The sequence below is a fragment of the Podarcis erhardii genome (assembly GCF_964252035.2).
Source record: "Podarcis erhardii genome assembly, chromosome: 9".
Lineage (NCBI taxonomy): Eukaryota > Metazoa > Chordata > Lepidosauria > Squamata > Lacertidae > Podarcis > Podarcis erhardii.
Genome location: NC_138512.1, coordinates 50,838,162 through 50,856,351, shown reverse-complemented (window position 1 = coordinate 50,856,351; position 18,190 = coordinate 50,838,162). Strand labels below are relative to the sequence as shown.

The following is an 18,190-nucleotide window of genomic DNA, read 5'->3' as shown; positions in this document are numbered from 1 at the left end:
AGCAGGTGGGTTATGAGTTCTTTGTGGTGTAAATGGGCATTGTTGTCTTGGAAGATGTTTAGTAGGGCCAATTCTGGGGTGATGTCTATTACTTGCTTAGTTATTTTACATATTTCTTGTATGGCTGTTGTCCAGAATAGTTGAATTTTGGGACACTCCCACCACATGTGGAGGTATGTGCCTGTGGAGGTGCACCCTCTCCAGCATTTTGGTGAGGTTCCTGGGTGTATTAGCGCTAGTTTCCTTGGTGTTAGGTACCACCTGTAGGTGAGTTTCAGTGTGAGTTCTTTTCTTTTCGTTGATATGGATTTAAAGGGGGGTTTAGACCACATTCTGGTCCATTGAGTGGGGTTAATCTCATAGCCTATGTCATTCTCCCATTGTTTTTTGATTGTGTCTAGGGGATTTGCGGGATTTTGGAGTAGTATTTTGTATATTGCGGATACCGTCCCTTTACCGTTTCCCTTTGTTGTTAGGAGGAGGTTTTCGAAGGTTGTCAGGGGCCTAGTTGCTGCTGATTTTACTGTTGGGTTGTTTAAGAAGGCATGTAGTTGGTGTTGTGTTAACCAGGTCATTTGGGTGTCTTCTAGTTTGTCTTGTATTTCTTGTGTTGACAAGGGTTTGTTATTTTTATAAAAGTCTATTAGGCGATATAAGCCTTTGGTTCGCCAGGTTTTTGTCTGGAGGTTTTGTGCTGCATGGTAGAATAATGGGTGTACGCCAGGGGAATTAGTGGGGTTGGGGTTGGGGATAGTTTGCCTATTTGTGTTTTCCATGCTTTGAGCATGGTCTGTGTGTACCTGTTAAGTGTTGTGGGAATTTTCTTTAGTTTGTTTGGGAGGAGTGGGTATGTTGTGGTGCAGGTGTTTTCAATTGTGTCCCTCTCTAGGTGTACCCATTGTTTTGTCTCATCTTCTAGTATATATGGGATTATATGGCGTATTTGGTTGGCATTGTAATATGCTTCTATGTTGGGGATTCCCCATCCTCCTTCTGAGGTGGGGAGGTGCAGGTATTTGGGGCTTATTCTTGGTTTTTTATGTGAGAAGATGAAAGAGTGTAGTTTTCTCTGCCAGCCAACTGTCAAACAGGACTTTTCTTCCATTGTTGTTGGGGTGTTTGGGGGTTAGGGGGTTGGGGCAGGTGCCAGAACTCACCATGAACCCCTCCCTTGTTCTCTTGGAATGGCAATGGCACCCACCTGAGAGGTGCCGGAACTGAGTTCCGGCGAGTTCTGGCTGAAAAAGTCCTGATTTCAATGTTTGCAAATGTGTGCCTCTGAAGGATACTCTTTGCAAAATGTTGTAGGATCAATTGTCCTTTGTTTTATTTGTTTTCATTATTAGTCAATAATTCTTACTATTTCAATTATTATTATTCATTGTTATTAGGTCTATTATTACTCATGATAAAGTTCCTTTGTCCTAGTTAGCCTCTTGGCTCATATCAATAATGTGAATAACATTGGATAACATTGGAATGGCTGTTATATACTGAATTTCTGCACAACACTGTAAAGTCCCAAAACCTAGGGCTAGCTGTATATTGGTTTGTGTGTGTGTGTGTGTGTGTGTGTGTGTGTGAAAAACTAGAATTTACTTTATGTGTGTATTCTTTTTTTAATGTTAATAACAAAAATACAGTTTAAGTATGTTCTTCTGTGTGCACTGCATGTACATGTATTTGCATGTAGGCAATATTTACATAAATTATGCACCCTAAATAACATTCTTTTGTTATTAAACAAAGTTATACCAGTTAAATTGTGGTCTTGGCTAAACACCATGGCCAAATTTTCATATCCCACTTGCCATAATTGATTTATGACTTGCTAGCTAGTTTTCTGATGATTTTGGAGGGGGATGGTTTGCTCAATTACAAATGCACCCCTCCACTGTTTGCCATTCATAGCTGCATGTAAAAAAATTGATCCAGATGCGAAGGAAAGCGATCCGTCATGTAGCTAAAGGATTGCCAATGAGGAGTAGCACAGAGGACCCCTCATTTCCCACAAATAGCTATGCATGTTTTGCAAAATGGAGGTAATGTTGTCCTAATACCAGGGAATAATGGTGTCCCCCAGTAGCATTTTTAGCAATGGTTACTCATAGTAACAAAGTACCAATGCTTTTAGCCACAGCATGAGGCAGCATACTTCAGTTGTCCTGGCAGCTTCTTCCTTTGTCGGTTATTAAAGTGATCCTTTATGAATGAAAACAGTGATAATAAAAAGGAGAAAATGTGCATCATGCTGGGAACAATTTCCTGCCGCTCTGACTGATCTACTTCAATAGCCCTTGCAGTTGTGGCTATTTGCTTTGAAAGGCAAGTTATGAATGCAGAACTTATGAGCTCACCATGGTGACCTTTTCATGTTCTCTCTGTTAATGCCCAGAAGCTGAGTGTTTTATTTCGTATCTGAAAAAAACTGTAACCTTTGGTTAATAATGTAAGGGAAAATCAGAGTACAGAGAGAAAATTAGCTGCTTGCTAACTATATAGAATGCCTGTCTTGCACCTTTTCATCTGAGAAGCATTCAAATCATACTTTTGTGTCAACACATAAAATGGTATTTGGGAAGAAAGCAGTGGGAGCAAACTTCAACCTAGTAAACAGCTTGTTTTAAGTAAAGTTCTTGTTTCTAAGCCTGTCAAGTCCCACTTATGAAACATATATACTGTTTCACAACTTTAGCTCACAAGGCAGTGTGCACAAAACATTTAATGCAACTCACAAAAACAATTAAAAAACAAGTTTTGGTGTTCTTTTGGTTGCCAACAAACCTGGATCTAAGATAAATTGCTTTACACTTCACCCCTCTAACGAATATAGCAACTATTATCAATTATTATTAATCACTTCATATCTATACCACTTTATATTTTTAAGAAAAAGTCTCAAAGTGGTTTGCAGCACATTAAATAGAACATTACTGGAGAAAGTCAGATATAAAGTATACTGTCAAGGCAACACAATAAACAGGAAATTAAAATATTATCTTAAATATTACAAAATAAAACATTACTAAAGGAAGTCAAATATAAAAATGCATATTTTAAACAGCAACATTAACAAGAGAATGAAATAGTATAATAAGTGCAGAACATATATGCTGCTTTTGCTGCCAGTCCTGCCAATTGTAGTTCATAGCTCAGGCTCTGTGACCTGGGTCTGCATTAAGAGTCAGCAAAGATAGTTGCTGGCCTCTTCAACAGCCACAGTTTTTGTAGCTGGGGCCACTTCCAAACCAGGTTTTATTATTATTAGTACAGTATTAGTATTAGACTTTATATACTGCCCTATATCCGGAGGTCTCAGTGTGGTTCACAGAACAAAATCAATATATAAAACCACAAAATATATAATCAAAATAAAAACATCAACCCAATACCCCCCTCCAAAAACCCCCCACCACATTTTAAAAGGACATAGGATATAAAAAGGTCTGCAAGGCAGGAAGCAGGTCTTCCAGAACTCACAGCCCAGGTGGTCTACCATACCTGCGAAGATGATTCACTGAAATAAACATGCCCCTCTTTCCCTTTCTTATACTTCTGAAAACCTTCAATAATAATAATAATAATAATAATAATTTATTATTTGTACCCCGCCCATCTGGCTGGGTTTCCCCAGCCACTCTGGGCGGCTTCCATAAAAACCAGAAATACACTAAAATATCACAGATTAAAAACTTCCCTGAACAGGGCTGCCTTAAGATGTCTTCTGAATGTCAGGTAGTTATTTATCGCTTTGACATCTGATGGGAGGGCGTTCCACAAGGCGGGTGCCACTACCGAGAAGGCCCTCTGCCTGGTTCCCTGTAGCTTTGCTTCTCGTAATGAGGGAACCGCCAGAAGGCCCTCGGCGCTGGACCTCAGCGTCCGGGCAGAACGATGGGGGTGGAGACGCTCCTTCAGGTATACTGGGCCGAGGCCGTTTAGGGCTTTAAAGGTCAACACCAGCACTTTGAATTGTGCTCGGAAACGTACTGGGAGCCAATGTAGGTCTTTCAAGACCGGTGTTATGTGGTCTCGGCGGCTGCCCCCAGTCACCAGTCTAGCTGCCGCATTCTGGATTAGTTGTAGTTTCCGAGTCACCTTCAAAGGTAGCCCCACGTAGAGCGCATTGCAGTAGTCCAAGCGGGAGATAACTAGAGCATGCACCACTCTGGCGAGACAGTCTGCGGGCAGGTAGGGTCTCAGCCTGCGTACCAGGTGGAGTTGGTAGACAGCTGCCCTGGATACAGAATTGACCTGCGCCTCCATGGACAGCTGTGAGTCCAAAATGACTCCCAGGCTGCGCACCTGGTCCTTCAGGGGCACAGTTACCCCATTCAGAACCAGGGAGTCCTCCACACCAGCCCGCCCCCTGTCCCCCAAAAACAGTACTTCTGTCTTGTCAGGATTCAACCTCAATCCATTAGCCGCCATCCATCCTCCAACCGCCTCCAGGCACTCACACAGGACCTTCACCGCCTTCACTGGTTCTGATTTGAAAGAGAGGTAGAGCTGGGTATCATCTGCATATTGATGGACACCCAGTCCAAACCCCCTGATGATCTCTCCCAGCGGCTTCATATAGATGTTAAAAAGCATGGGGGAGAGGACGGAACCCTGAGGCACCCCACAAGTGAGGGCCCAGGGGTCTGAACACTCATCCCCCACCACCACTTTCTGAACACGGCCCAGAAGGAAGGAGCGAAACCACTGTATAACAGTGCCCCCAGCTCCCAGCCCCTCTAGACGGTCCAGAAGGATGTTATGGTCGATTGTATCAAAGGCCGCTGAGAGATCCAGCAGAACTAGGAAACAGCTCTCACCTTTGTCCCTAGCTCGCCAGAGATCATCAACCAGCGCGACCAAGGCAGTTTCAGTCCCATGATGAGGCCTGAATCCCGATTGGAAGGGATCCAAATGGTCCGCATCCTCCAGGCGTGCCTGGAGTTGTTCAGCAACCACGCGCTCAATTACCTTGCCCAAGAATGGAAGATTTGAGACTGGGCGATAGTTGGCCATACTGGCCGGGTCTAAAGATGGTTTTTTAAGAAGCGGTTTGATGACCGCCTCTTTCAGCGGATCTGGGAATGCTCCCTCACAGAGGGAAGCATTCACCACCCCGCAGAGCCCATCGCCCAGCCCTTCCCGGCTTGCTTTTATTAGCCAGGATGGGCAAGGATCCAGGAGACAGGTGGTTGGTTTCATGCGTCCAAGCAGCCTGTCCACATCCTCGGGGGCAATGGATTGAAATCGATTCCATGCAACTTGACCAGACAGAGCTCTAGCACTCTCCCGCCCCAGCCCTGCTCCCACGGTGGTGTCTAGCTCCTTCCGAATATGAGTGATTTTATCTGCAAAAAACTTTGCAAAATCGTTGCAGGAGATCTTGGGGTCTTTACAAAGCCCCGGTGGTAAAGGTGGTTCCGTTAAATTACGAACCACCTGAAAAAGTCTCCTGCTACTATTTTCTGCAGATGCAATAGAGGCGGTGAAGAAAGTCTTCTTCGCCGTCGCTATCGCCACTTGGTAGGCTCGACGTTGAGCTCTAACCTGTGTCCGGTCAGATTCGGAGTGAGTTTTTTGCCACCGACGCTCTAGCCGTCTCAGCGATTGTTTCATTGCCCTCAGCTCCGAAGAAAACCACGGAGCTGTCCGGGCTCCATGCAATCGGAGAGGGCGCTTCGGAGCCAGACAGTCGATAGCCCTGGTTAACTCCGCATTCCAGCGGGCCACCAGGGAATCAGCTGAAAGGCCATCAACATGGGATAAGGCATCCCCTACCACTCTCTGGAAACCATTTGGATCCATTAAGTGGCGGGGGCGGACCATCCGAATTGGTCCCACCTCCCTGCAGAGGGGAAGGGTCTTGCTCAAAACAATCAGTTACTCATTACTTTAGTCAAGCTTCCTCATGCCCGTTGATGCCACCTTCTTCTTGTGTGGGGAAAGTGCCATTTTGGCTATGTAATGATAGGCACTCAGGCAATGAGTTTGCCATCAGTATGCATGATGATAATAATTCCTTGCATGGTCAGTGGACCTAGCACTATTGACTTAGAAGCCGTTTGCCACCATCACTTGTGCAGTACGTTTACTTGTAAGAGCTAGTGTGCTCAGGACCATTTTCATGTTAAGTACGTATATATAGGAATGTAACTCTCCGTGTTTGTACTACAAAACATAGATTTGATATTGCCTCCAACCCCTTTCCTAACCTTTGCTGTTTTTCTTTTTCGAAAGCTGCTTTCCAAAGACAGATGTTGCTTATAAAGCTGAACTCTTATCAGGCCATCAGCCAAATCAGAAAGAGATAATCATTGCAATTGTCTTCCTTCTTGGAGTGAGCCTCTTGATTTTTAAAAAGTGAGTTAGTGCATTCCTAAGAAAACTGTTGGGGATGATCAACACATGTATGAGAAGTGGGGGTAAAAAAATCATTTTGATATGTGTGATCTGGTGGTGACTTTTCTAGGACATTGAAACGGTGTCCCTGTTGTTCAGAGAAACTAACTTTGGCAGTTACATAGTAATAGCTTGTCTTTTATTAGACTGCTATTAAATATAAGGATGGGAAAACCTGCTCTTTTATATGAATTGGTTGATGAGTCAGTAAATACCCCAATATATGCTATTTTCTAAATTCATTTGACCCAATTCATATTGCCTCTATATATATTTAGTCAAAAGTAATGGGATGGGTTTTCCACCCAAGTAAGTGTATATGCAGCCTTGAAAAAGCCTTCCTATCTAACTATTCTAGATGTATTCAGACCCACTAGGAAGAAGGTGCTTACATTTCGGCACCTTTCAGGTCTATCTCTTTAGCTGACTTGGATTGTCTAAAGTGATTAAATGCTTATTAGCTCTACAACATCCGATTGATTCCTCCCCAGCCCCCTCCACACACATGGCCCAGAGGAAAGATCAACAGATTGTGTCTAACAAGCTGACATTCAGGCTACATTAAGCACCAGTGGTCGCTTGCATAACAGGGCTTGTCAATGATTTATAAACTGGGCAGACAGAGCACCGAGCAATTTCTTGCTCAAAACAATCAGTTACTCATTACTTCATTATTTCAGCAAGTTTATTGTTTCACCTATAATGCTGGCCTTAAGGATGTCACTGCCCCACTTTGGCATATGCAGAGGGATACGGTTGCCTACCCCTGTCTAAATCACTCCTTCTAATAGCAAACTTGGGTGGTGAGCGTTGCTGACAGAAATGAACCCATAATGGGGCCACTAAGAAATAAGAGGAAAGTATCAGTAAGGTAGGTAAAGGTAAAGGACCCCTGGACAGTTAAGTCCAGTCAAAGGCTTTCAGGCTGAGGGAGCCGGCGTTTGTCCACAGACAGCTTTCCAGATCATGTGGCCAGCATGACTAAACCCCTTATGGCACAACAGAACACCATGACAGAAACCAGAGTGCACAGAAACACCCTTTACATTCCCACCACAGCAGTACCTATTTATCTACTTGCACTGGTATGCTTTCGAGCTGCTAGGTTGGCAGGAGCTGGGACAGAGAGCCAGGGGCTCACCCTGTTGCATGGATTCAAACTGCTGACCTTCCGATCAGCAAGCCCAAGAGGCTCAGTAGTTTAGACCATAGTGCCACCCGCATCCCTAAAGAATCAGTATGCCTAGATGAACTCCAGGTTTTGCAGAAGTACAACAACAACAACAACCAGCCTAAGCGGCAATCCTTCCCACTCATGCGGCCCAATAAACACGCTCGGTAGCCCTGGAATATTGAGTGTCCTATGGAAAACCAGTGATCCAGCTTTATTCCCCGTAACAATGAAGTTACAGGGAAGCAGGCACAACTTTCAGAAAATATCTGAAGGCAGCCCTTCAGTTTATAATCATTGATGTTTTCTTATGTTTTTAATTTTGTTGGGAGCTGCCCAGAGTGGCTGGGGCCAACCCAGTCAGATGGGCGGCATATAAATAATAAAATACTAATACTAATTAAAATCACCTCAGTGGTCCTAATAAGACTTGGTTTCAGACCCTTTATCACCTTGGTCACCCTCCCTCCACACATGTTCCAGCTTGTCAATATCCTTCTTCTACAATATGTAAGTTCTTAGAAAGAAAGTACCTCTGCATTTTCAGGAAGCACCTGGAGTCTTTGCTAGCTTCAAGGTGTTTACATGTGAATTCATTGCTTATAGCATATTGTTGGAAAATTGCCTACTTAGTAAACAACCAGACGTTTAAGTAGTCTATCCTAAATATTTCTAAGGCCAGATAATGAGTGCCAGATCCCTGTTTTCCGGATAACGGCACAGATAATGCATCACATGAAATTATGGCACTCGTGTCTGTGAGTCTCTCCCCCCTCCCCAAAAAATCCAAAAATTATTTACTCAGAAAGAGTTTGAATGTGCATGTCCTGTTCTGCATCAGTATGCAGCATAAACATTCCTCGTTTCTGAACAAAGACAGAATGGGGGAGGGGGAAGAAACTTGTGGCTGTAAGACGTGCCTTATCGAAAGCCGTCTAGGCTTTTGCATTCCGTTTCCTTCCGATAAGACTCTTGTGCTGAGCTGGCCTTCGGAAACGAGCCCAAAGGGCTGCCTGCTAAGTTTACACAAGGAAGGAAGCAATCAATTTGGGACTGTTACTGAATGAGCCCTTATCATAGTCACTTCCTCACCATTGCTTCACAAGCTAAATATGTTATGTTCAGGAACGATTTCAAAAGTGTCACTGCACTGCTCCCTGGGTTTTGTGAAAGAACTGCTTCACGGATACCAATCATTTGCCTAGATTGCACGCTGAATAGAAACCCCGGACTGTCACTGCAAATGCCTCAAGCAGCACATCTTTGGGAAATAGTGTTGTGGATAGATTCCATCTTATGTTCTCTCAGTATTCTGCTCCCTTAACATGGATGCAAGCGGTTCTACGGTTTGCTTGTTTCTCGCTTTCCATCCACTTTGGAAGACAATACTTTGAAAAGATGCCATTAACCAAGGCTTTCAATTTCAGTTTCTTTTACTTTCTCATCTTTCCAGTCTGAAGTTCAGTTCTCCACACTTACATAAGAGTTTGTGATTTTTAAAAAAGTCCTCTTCAGCATTTTAGTGCAAATTGCTCCCAATATACACATTTTTGCAAAGCATTTCCCCTAATATAATGCATATTTGTGTATCATTTTCATGAATATTTTCATTTTAAGCCACACCTCATTCTTGTACATGATGGTTTTTTTGCATGTATCAGTTGGCAGGGGAACTGTATTGCAAAATTCAGAGAAGTATGAATTATGAAGGATGGCTGTGGGCCGGCCACGTATTGTTTTAGAAAGTGCAAATTAAGTCAGTTTTCCTTCAAATGCAAACTGATGCAAATTTCTCCCCCAGTTGGAAGTAAAGGCCACTGAAAACTTGCTTCTGAGTAAAAAAAAAATGAAAGAAAACAAAGAATTGAAAAGGTAAACCATAAAACATCATGGTCTGGAAGGACAAAAGTACAGTGCAGCTCCAACAAATAATAAATATTAAGTCATACAAGGATTCCCTTTACAAATGACACACACACACATATACATATACATACATATATATTAGTATTCTCCACCTGGTGAGTTATATTATTGAAAATAATAGTTATATAAAGTTATATAAAGTCTTAGTGGGTTTTTTTTTTAATTAATTGGTTTCAATGAACAGTTTACCCTCTCCAGATATGCCTGGGGGTTGAACACAGTGAAATTTCCAGGTGAATCATTATGCACAAGAATTACTATATTCTACAGCTGTAAGACATGAGAACCTCTTGCCGTGTGGATTCTCCAGAGAGTGTCCACTTCAGTGCCAGCAAATACTGGAACTTGTGTTGCTGGCATTGGAGATTGTTCATGTGATTGTGGCAATCCACAAGGTAAAAAGGTGTGCATATTATAACCACTGTGTGGAGAAGCCACCTTTAGGGAAGGGTTTCTAGTGGTATCTATGTGATAGGCATAATCCAAAGATGGGTTCTGCATTAGGTCTGGGATGGTATAGAAATACTGCACTTCTTCATTTCTCAGATCAGTTCACATGAATGGGCTTCTCAGCATGTGATAGATCAAAGTGATTCTGATGGGGTGGCACGTAGGTGACCCGTAATAATATTATATTTTATGTTGCTTTTAGTTGGGAGATGCTGATGCTTTTAAAACAATGAAAGAACTACTGCATAATGAAGATAGTATAACATGTACACTTCCATTTAATCTTTAGTAAAAACATCCCAAGGGTCCTAGAAATAGAATCCTAAGAAATTCAGCTCCCAGTATATTAAGAATTTAAGTAGTGGCCACACCAAGTTTTATATGTCACCATAGCCAAGCCTGATAAAATAACGGAGATTACAATGGTTATCGTTTGAGATGTGATGGCATATTTCTTTAAAACGTGTGCACAAAAATAAGGAACCCACTGTATAGAAACATACACAAATAGAAAAACCAGGGGTTCAGGCCAGCATACAAAGACAAAATGTATGGCAAGCAAAGTACAACAAATGTACATGGCAGGTACATTGTGATGAATACATTTGTTGTACTTTGTATGCTGGCCTGAACCCCTGTTTTTTTCTGCTTGTGCATCATTAAAAAGTGTGTCAGGCATCAAATATATTATAAGCTTTCTCACATCATTCCAATGGCTTTGAAGAAACCAACTAGTAAATTCTGTGAATTGTGCAAAAAAAACTATGAGGATTTAAAAACCTTTGGAGTAAACAAATCCCAGTGCAGAATAACATGGTCACAATGAAATCCTAAACAAGTTCAACTTATCCCCTCTACAAACTCCCAACTTTCAAATGAACAGAGAAAACGTTTTGACTGAAAATGAACCAACTCTAATTCAGGAGGTAGTTAAAGCAATTAAAACAATCTCACTGTGTAAGAGTTGCCAGTTTTCTGAGATAAAAGAGCCAATAATTACACACTTGCATATGTTAATTGTTAGCAAAGCATCCAAATTTAAAATGGGTCATCGCTTGACAGTTTTTTTTATAAAAAAAATAAGCACGCATATTTTAAAATGGGCTCAGTGGCAAGCCCAAACGTACACTATACAGCTTTGTGGACGGGTTGTGTGTTTATGTGCAGCAAGCATAATAGAAGATGGGACTAGCTGGTGCACACATTCTGATAATAGAGGGCGGCCAATGGCAAGGAGGTAGGAAGCTAATTTTTTTACTTGTGCTGTTTTTCTGTCTTTGTTGACTGGTGAGTTGGTTTCGTTTTGTGTTATTTCTTACTGTATTCCACCCTTAGCACTGAAATAAGGATTTTTTTAAAAACAGCAGCAGTGTCAAAATGTTGCCACAACATCCACTGGCCCCTGCGGGAAATGGGACGCTGAACCAGATATACCCCTGGTCTGATCGAAAAGGGTACTTCTTATTGCCTTTGCACCATAGCTGTCAAGCGTCCCTTATTTGGCAGGACAGTCCCTTATCCCAGCGCCATGTCCCGCTGCCGTCCCTTATTGATGATGTCCCTTAAATAAGCTACTGAAGGTAATGGGGCCCTTTCTATGTCCAGCTGTCCTTTGTCAATAACAAATTGTTGCTGTTTTTTTGTGTTGAATATGTGCTATATGGTAATTTATGGACCTAATAGGTATCTAAAGCCATTTGCATGCAACAAAATATGTATTTTATCAAAGTAATTGTTGATCCTTTATTTTGGCTGCTGATCCCTTATTTTCGAGGCTGCTGGTCCCTTATTTTCAAATCTGTAAATTGACAGCTATGCTTTGCACTTAAATATGAAGTTGATTCCCTTGAGCTCATTGTATAAGATATAATAAATGCATGCCATGTATTTGAGGTACATCTGCCACTGATGCACCTTGACACAACTTGCAGTCTGCTTGCGGAAAGATATAATTTGCCTTGTTCATTGACTTTCACTAACTGCTAGGAGCGGCGAGAAAGTCTGACATCATTCCCTTTCTGAAGTCTCCTACATTTCCATGCTTTCGCTTAGCACTTTGTTGTTAAAAGAACGACCCACCTTATCCCACCCGCAGTCGTCTTGTAACAGCAGATTTAAGTGGCAGTGATCTTTGATGAGTGCCAACCCCACTATTACCATGTGAATTCAGAACTGCAGGAAACAGTGCTGGAGTTATGGGAGTATTGCGTGACAAGAGAAGGGTGTTGTTTGAAATGCGTACTAAGTGGTGCCAATCCACCTGCCCTGCAGGGCATCAGCTGCCACTGGGTAAAAATACATGTCCTAAACAACATTTCTGGGGGTGAAAAAAATAAAATAAGCAGTTGGAATCTGTTAAATAAGATCAGCACACAATCATAGAAAGATTTAAAAAATCATAAAGCGTATCTCTGTGTATGGATGTGTGCTGGAGATAGAAAGGTTCCATTCTTTCAATAAAAACATATGGTTTTTATTAAGAACAAACATTTGGAAGCAGGTGGAGATCACTGTGTACCCAGCCCAACCTCCAGGCTTCTTAAGTGCTTTGAAAAGATTCTGGGCAGAATTCGGTTTCTGGCATTCAAGCCTCCATTTTATTGTCTTGAAAACTGTTTTAACTCTTTTAGGGAATGTTTTATCATATTGGTTCCACAGAAGCCCAAAGTCATATAGATTTGATTACTTCCTGAACAGGTTTTTTTTTTTACCTTTATGTTTCAACTTGATATATATATTTTGTTTGCACTTGTATGGCCTAGGGGCTCAGGGCAGCTTGAAATCTTTGAAATTATTAATAATGAAAAGATAGGGGGGAAATATTATGGACCTATCGTGAACATGGGGCACATCCAATTACACCTGTGACTGAATATTTTGGGCAAAATCAACAGAGGGAATGTCGCTTCTAGGGCCAATTAACTGGGCATGTTGCAATTTGCCCCAGACAAGTGCACAGTGGGCTGCTTTATTCTCCCCCCCCCTTTTTAATGCTTTATTAAAGTTAAAAAGAAACAATGAAAAAAGTTAAAAGGAAAAAACAAACAAAAAATTTATCCAGAAAAGAAAACTTATTTGTTACCTTAGATCACAATAAATTCTTCTTACATCTATTTTGACTTCCCATTACCCTATCATGTATCTACAACTTAATCCATCTAGTGCACTATTCATTCTCTTTTATTAATTTTCATTAATGATTTCTTCTCCTATCCATCATACCACAGATGTCATTCAAGGCCTGCCATTGACGTCATGTTATTACAATGTTCCTTAAGGTATTTTTTGTACATGTCCCATTCTTTAATAAATGTTTCATCAGTATGACCTCTCAGTTTCCCTGTCATTTTGAGCAGCTTGGCATATTCTAGAAGTTTACTTTGCCACTCCAGTTTAGTCAGAATTTTTTCTCCTTTTCAATTCATAGAGATTAATATTCTTGCAGCTACTGTAGCATACAATAATATTTCCCTCACTTTTTAAGGTATATCTGGGCCTAGTATCCCCATGAGGAAAGCCTCTGGGTTTTTTTTTATGAAGGAGACCTTAATCATCTTTTTGAGCTTATTATAAATTACACTCCCCAAATCCTTTATTTTCTTACAGTTCCACCACATATGTAACATTGAACCTTCTGCTTCCCCACATCCCCAACATTTACTTGAGTTATTTTTATACATTTTAGATAGTTTTAGTGGCGTTAAGTACCAGTGGAATTGCATCTTCATAAAATTTTCTTTCAAAGTGTAACATGTGGTGAACTTCATATCTACCTTCCATAGTTTTTCTCAGGCATCCATAGGGATGTTGTGACCTAAATCTTGAGCCCATTTAACCATTACTGATTTTACCTCCTCCTCTTTGACTTTCCAGTCAAGGAGTCATCGGTACATTTTGGAGAGAGTTTTCCCTTTAATCAGTTCTTTTTCCATTCTGGAGGGTTCTGTCGTAAAGCCATTTCTTTTGTCAAGTTTAAATATCTCATGAAGTTGGTGATATTGTAACCAACCTGACAGGTGTACCCTGATTTCTTCAATTTTTTTTGTTTCAACTGATTTTCTTTCTCTTTTAATGGTACTTTGTATGTCGGCCAATTTACTTGCATATTTTTCGTCGTCACTGCCATTGCTTCAAGGGGAGATATCCGCCATGGAGTATCTTGACCTTATCATAGCCTAAGTAGGCATGCCAGCCATAACAGTTGTCATGCCCTTCCAGATCTATCAGGTCTGTGTTTTGTAATATACACCATTCCCTGATCCAGGAGAAGCAGGTTGCCTCATAGTAGAGTTTCAGATCTGGGAGGGAAAATCTCCCTCTTTCTTTAATATCAATTAATAATTTGTGTTTAATCCTGGGCTTTCTCCCCTGCCAGATGTATCTAGATATGTCTTGTTGTCTATCACTGAGGCAACCTGTTCCCCTGATCACGGGAATTGTCTGAAGTAGGAAAAGCATTTTTGGTCAAGACATTAATTTTAATGGTGGATATTCTCCCCCAGAAAGATAAATTTAATCTGTTCCATATTTCTAAATTTCTTTTAATCTCCATCCAGGTCTCAATGTAGTTATCTTGAAATAGGTCAATATTTTTCACAAAGATCCATATTCCCAAATATTTTGCCTTTCCCAGATCTTCAAATTTGCGGCTTTTTCTAGATCATCTCGGTCCTGTGTTGTTAAATTCTTGACCAAGAGCTTTGTTTTAGAGCTGTTTAGTTTGAACGTGGCCACCTGCCCAAAAGTCTTGAATATTTCTAATACCTTTAATAAACTTTCTTTTGGGTTCTCTGTCATAATAATACGGTCATCGGCAAATGCCTTTAATTTGTATGCTTTCTCCCCTAGTGTTATTCCTTTTATAGTTTTGTCTTCTCTTATTTATTTATTCAGCACTTCCATTACCAGGATGCTTTATTCTGAGTCAGATACTTCCTTGCAAGTTTTTATTTTTCTTCCCCTTTATTCGAGGTCAATTTTTTTTACACAGAGACTAATCCTTTCTCACAATCCTTAAAAAAACCCCACAACCAACCCAAAGGCAGTGTTTAAGGACACTTATCACTTTAAGTGTTTTGTGCCTAAGTGTATCACATCAATACAAACAGGCATTTTCCATTTCATTGTGAATTAAACCAAATATACTGAACAGTGTGTGTGTTAGAATGCCACTTTGTACAGAGAAAGTTATACATTTTGAATAACTTTCCCCTTTGCTCACACTGAAATTCACAGGAGCCTTCACTCCTGGACTTGCATACACAGGCACTTATATTCTCAGAGAAATTGTGTAAGGAGGGAGTTTCTGTTCCTCCAGGAACTGGATTCTATGCTTGTTGTGGAAATTACACCTCTCTCTTTATATAAGCAGAAAACATAATAGCTATAAGCTACACCCCCTTTTAACAGGCCACAAAGACATGCGAATGACATAGTCAGCTGTTGCAACATGACCCACTTACAAACCTGCTTTGTCCTGATGTTGATTACAAATCCTTTTTTTCCAAGCCTGCTAAAATATTTATCCCATTTGTTATCTGTCCTGGATCTGAAATGATTTTATGCATGTGTTGTTGTTTTAAACTGTTTTTATATTTATGGTTCTTTACAAACAAATGTTTTTATATGCAGTTGTTTTAAACTGTTTTTTATATGTAACTCTTTTATTGTAAATTATTTTGAGATGTCTCATGGGAAACAATTAATAATAATAATACTGAAATTTTATGACAAAGCCGTGGAATGTTGCTATCTGGTATACCTTGCAAAGTCCAATATACTTCTTCATATATTTGGGACTTGCAGAGTGAATTACAGAGTTGGAGGAGTCCTCAAATATCATCTAGCCCAATTCCTTTGCTCAGGTCAGGATATCCATTAATACAGCATCCCTGATCGGCTTTAAAAAAATCAAATGAAGGTCCACCACCTTCTGAGGCAGCCTGTTCAGCTATCAAACATCTTGAACCATCAGCAAGTTCTCTCCAATGTTTAGTCCCACCCTTTTTCTTTCCCTTTCAACATGTTAGTTTGGGCCCCATTCTCTGGAACAACAGAAGTTTGCTCTATCAAGTATGTGGCATCCCTTCAACTTTTTGAATATGACTGTGATGTTGCCTCTTCATCTTCTCTAGGCTAAGCATATCCAACTCCTTTAACCTTGCCTTGTACGACTTGGACTCCAACCTGTTCACCATTTTGCCCTCCTCTACTGATCAGTTGCCCAAGGAGATATTAGCAACCAGGTGAATGTTGTCAAGTACTTCTGATACTTCAGTCTTAAGGAGGAGACAAACCATTGCCTCCTTTAAGGCTGATATAACATTCCCTCCTGCAACACAAAGCATCAAAAGCATCCCTGTTCCACCTGGCCAATCCCCTTTGGCTTGCTTTTATTAGCCAAGGGTAGAGGAAGCACTTGGTGGGCTAGAACCCTTCAAGAAACTTGTCTATGAGTTGTAGTCAAGTCCTGCTTAAAGTAGTCACACACACTTGCATGAACATGGCTAACAGATCCATTAATTTCAATGGCTCTTGCCAACAAAGGTCTGTATAGTTAAAGCTATGGTTTTCCCAGTAGTGATGTATGGAAGTGAGAGCTGGACCATAAAGAAGGCTGATCGCTGAATAATTGATGCTTTTGAATTATGGTGCTGGAGGAGACTCTTGAGAGTCCCGTGGACTGCAAGAAGATCAAACCTATCCATTCTTAAGGAAATCAGCCCTGAATGCTCACTGGAGGGATAGATCATGAAGCTGAGGCTCCAATACTTTGGCCACCTCATGAGAAGAGAAGACTCTCTGGAAAAGACCCTGATGTTGGGAAAGATGGAGGGCACAAGGAGAAGGGGACAACAGAGGACGAGATGGCTGGATAGTATTCTCGAAGCTACCAGCATGAGTTTGACCAACTGTGGGAGGCAGTGGAAGACAGGCATGCCTGGCGTGCTCTGGTCCATGGGGTCATGAAGAGTCAGACATGACTAAACGACTAAACAACAACAACATTCTGAGGAAAGCTTGGTTGGCTATATGTTGGGCTTAGTAGTATACCATTGGGCCATAGTAACAGAAACTGAGCAAACAAGTAATGGTGTTCTAGCCCCAGTGTTTCCCAAAACTTTGGTCTCCAGCTATTTTTAGACTACAGTTCCCATCATCCTAGCTAGCAGGACTAGTGTTCAGGGATGATGGGAGCTGTAGTGCAAAAACAGCTTGACACCCATGTTTGAGAAACTCTGCTCTAGCCTCCCTCACTGGAGCTCTCCAAACTGCAGGCAGCTAAATCTGAATAAATGTGAGCCATTTTACAGTAGGCTACTGAAGGCATAATCAATAATAGCATCATTGGTCCTGGCAAGGCTTCTATCAACCTTAATATGAGCTCGCCAAAAACACCCACTTTATACCTTGAAAATGTGTGCCTACTCCTCCAGAAGTTGAGTCTTTTTCTTTCTTTTTTTTTTTTTAAATATCCTGCTTGGAAAGGGGCTAGAATTACTGCAACTAGGAAAAGATTTCACTCGTCAATTTTTTCTCTATCTAATGGCGGTCATTAAATGTCATGATGGAAGCTGTCAATGAATAAAAATGTGGAAGTGAAAGAAAAGTGAGAGCTGATGCTGACAAGTTGCGTATATACAGACTGTGCTCCTGACGAGACACAGGACTCAGCAAATGGCTCATAAAGCTCATTTATCAACAGGACAGTAAAATAATTCCACTGCGGCAATTGTAACTGGCAAAAACTGAGTTGCTCTATGCAGAGAAAGATCTACAGTGCTATGGTAAGTGGGAAGCTTATTCGCAGTTGAGGTTGCAGACACCGCTGCAATATAATTGTACTTTATTACGGTCATTAAATAGTTAGGGTCTCTTTCCCTTGCAGCAAAGCTTCTATTGGTCCAAAAGGAGACATTCACCATGGGCTAGTTATTGTTTTTGATAGATGATAATCTTTTAAAGGTACAGGAGATTAAAGTTTCTGTGTGATGAAAAGCACACAGGGGAATAATTTGTAGCCAGTACAAATATTGATTAGTCCTTTCTACCTACTCCAAACCTTCTTAATATTTCAGGAAAAGCTAAATGGGGTAAAATAATGGAGCCAGAATATGCAAATCAGAGACCTGGTCAGCAGCCTCAAATGTCACTGCAAAAGAAAAGATCAATGTTCAAGATGAGATTATCACACTGCTTCTACTTGAGGAAATATAAGCAATGGGAACAGAAAACAGCTTGAGC

The 18,190-nt window shown here is 41.0% G+C and overlaps 1 protein-coding gene and 2 long non-coding RNA genes across 4 annotated transcripts in view; 2 read left to right on the top strand and 1 right to left on the bottom strand.

Moving 5' to 3' along the window:
* LOC309350450 overlaps positions 1-6,449 on the top strand; it is a 158,540-nt gene extending 152,091 nt beyond the window's left edge. Inside the window, exon 7 of the long non-coding RNA XR_014160384.1 lies at positions 6,238-6,449. This is a non-coding gene — a long non-coding RNA (uncharacterized lncRNA). The remainder of the gene's footprint in view (positions 1-6,237) is intronic.
* The window catches only part of LOC309350451, a 685,906-nt gene that overhangs the window by 21,302 nt on the left and 646,414 nt on the right, over positions 1-18,190 (bottom strand). The window lies entirely within an intron of this gene.
* Positions 10,972-18,190, top strand: part of LOC309350557 (uncharacterized protein) — a gene marked incomplete at its 3' end in the record, with an annotated part of 123,527 nt that continues 116,308 nt past the window's right edge. Inside the window, exon 1 of the mRNA XM_081877522.1 lies at positions 10,972-11,183. Within this exon, the coding sequence (XP_081733648.1) occupies positions 11,129-11,183 (55 nt within the window). The 5' untranslated portion in view covers positions 10,972-11,128. The remainder of the gene's footprint in view (positions 11,184-18,190) is intronic.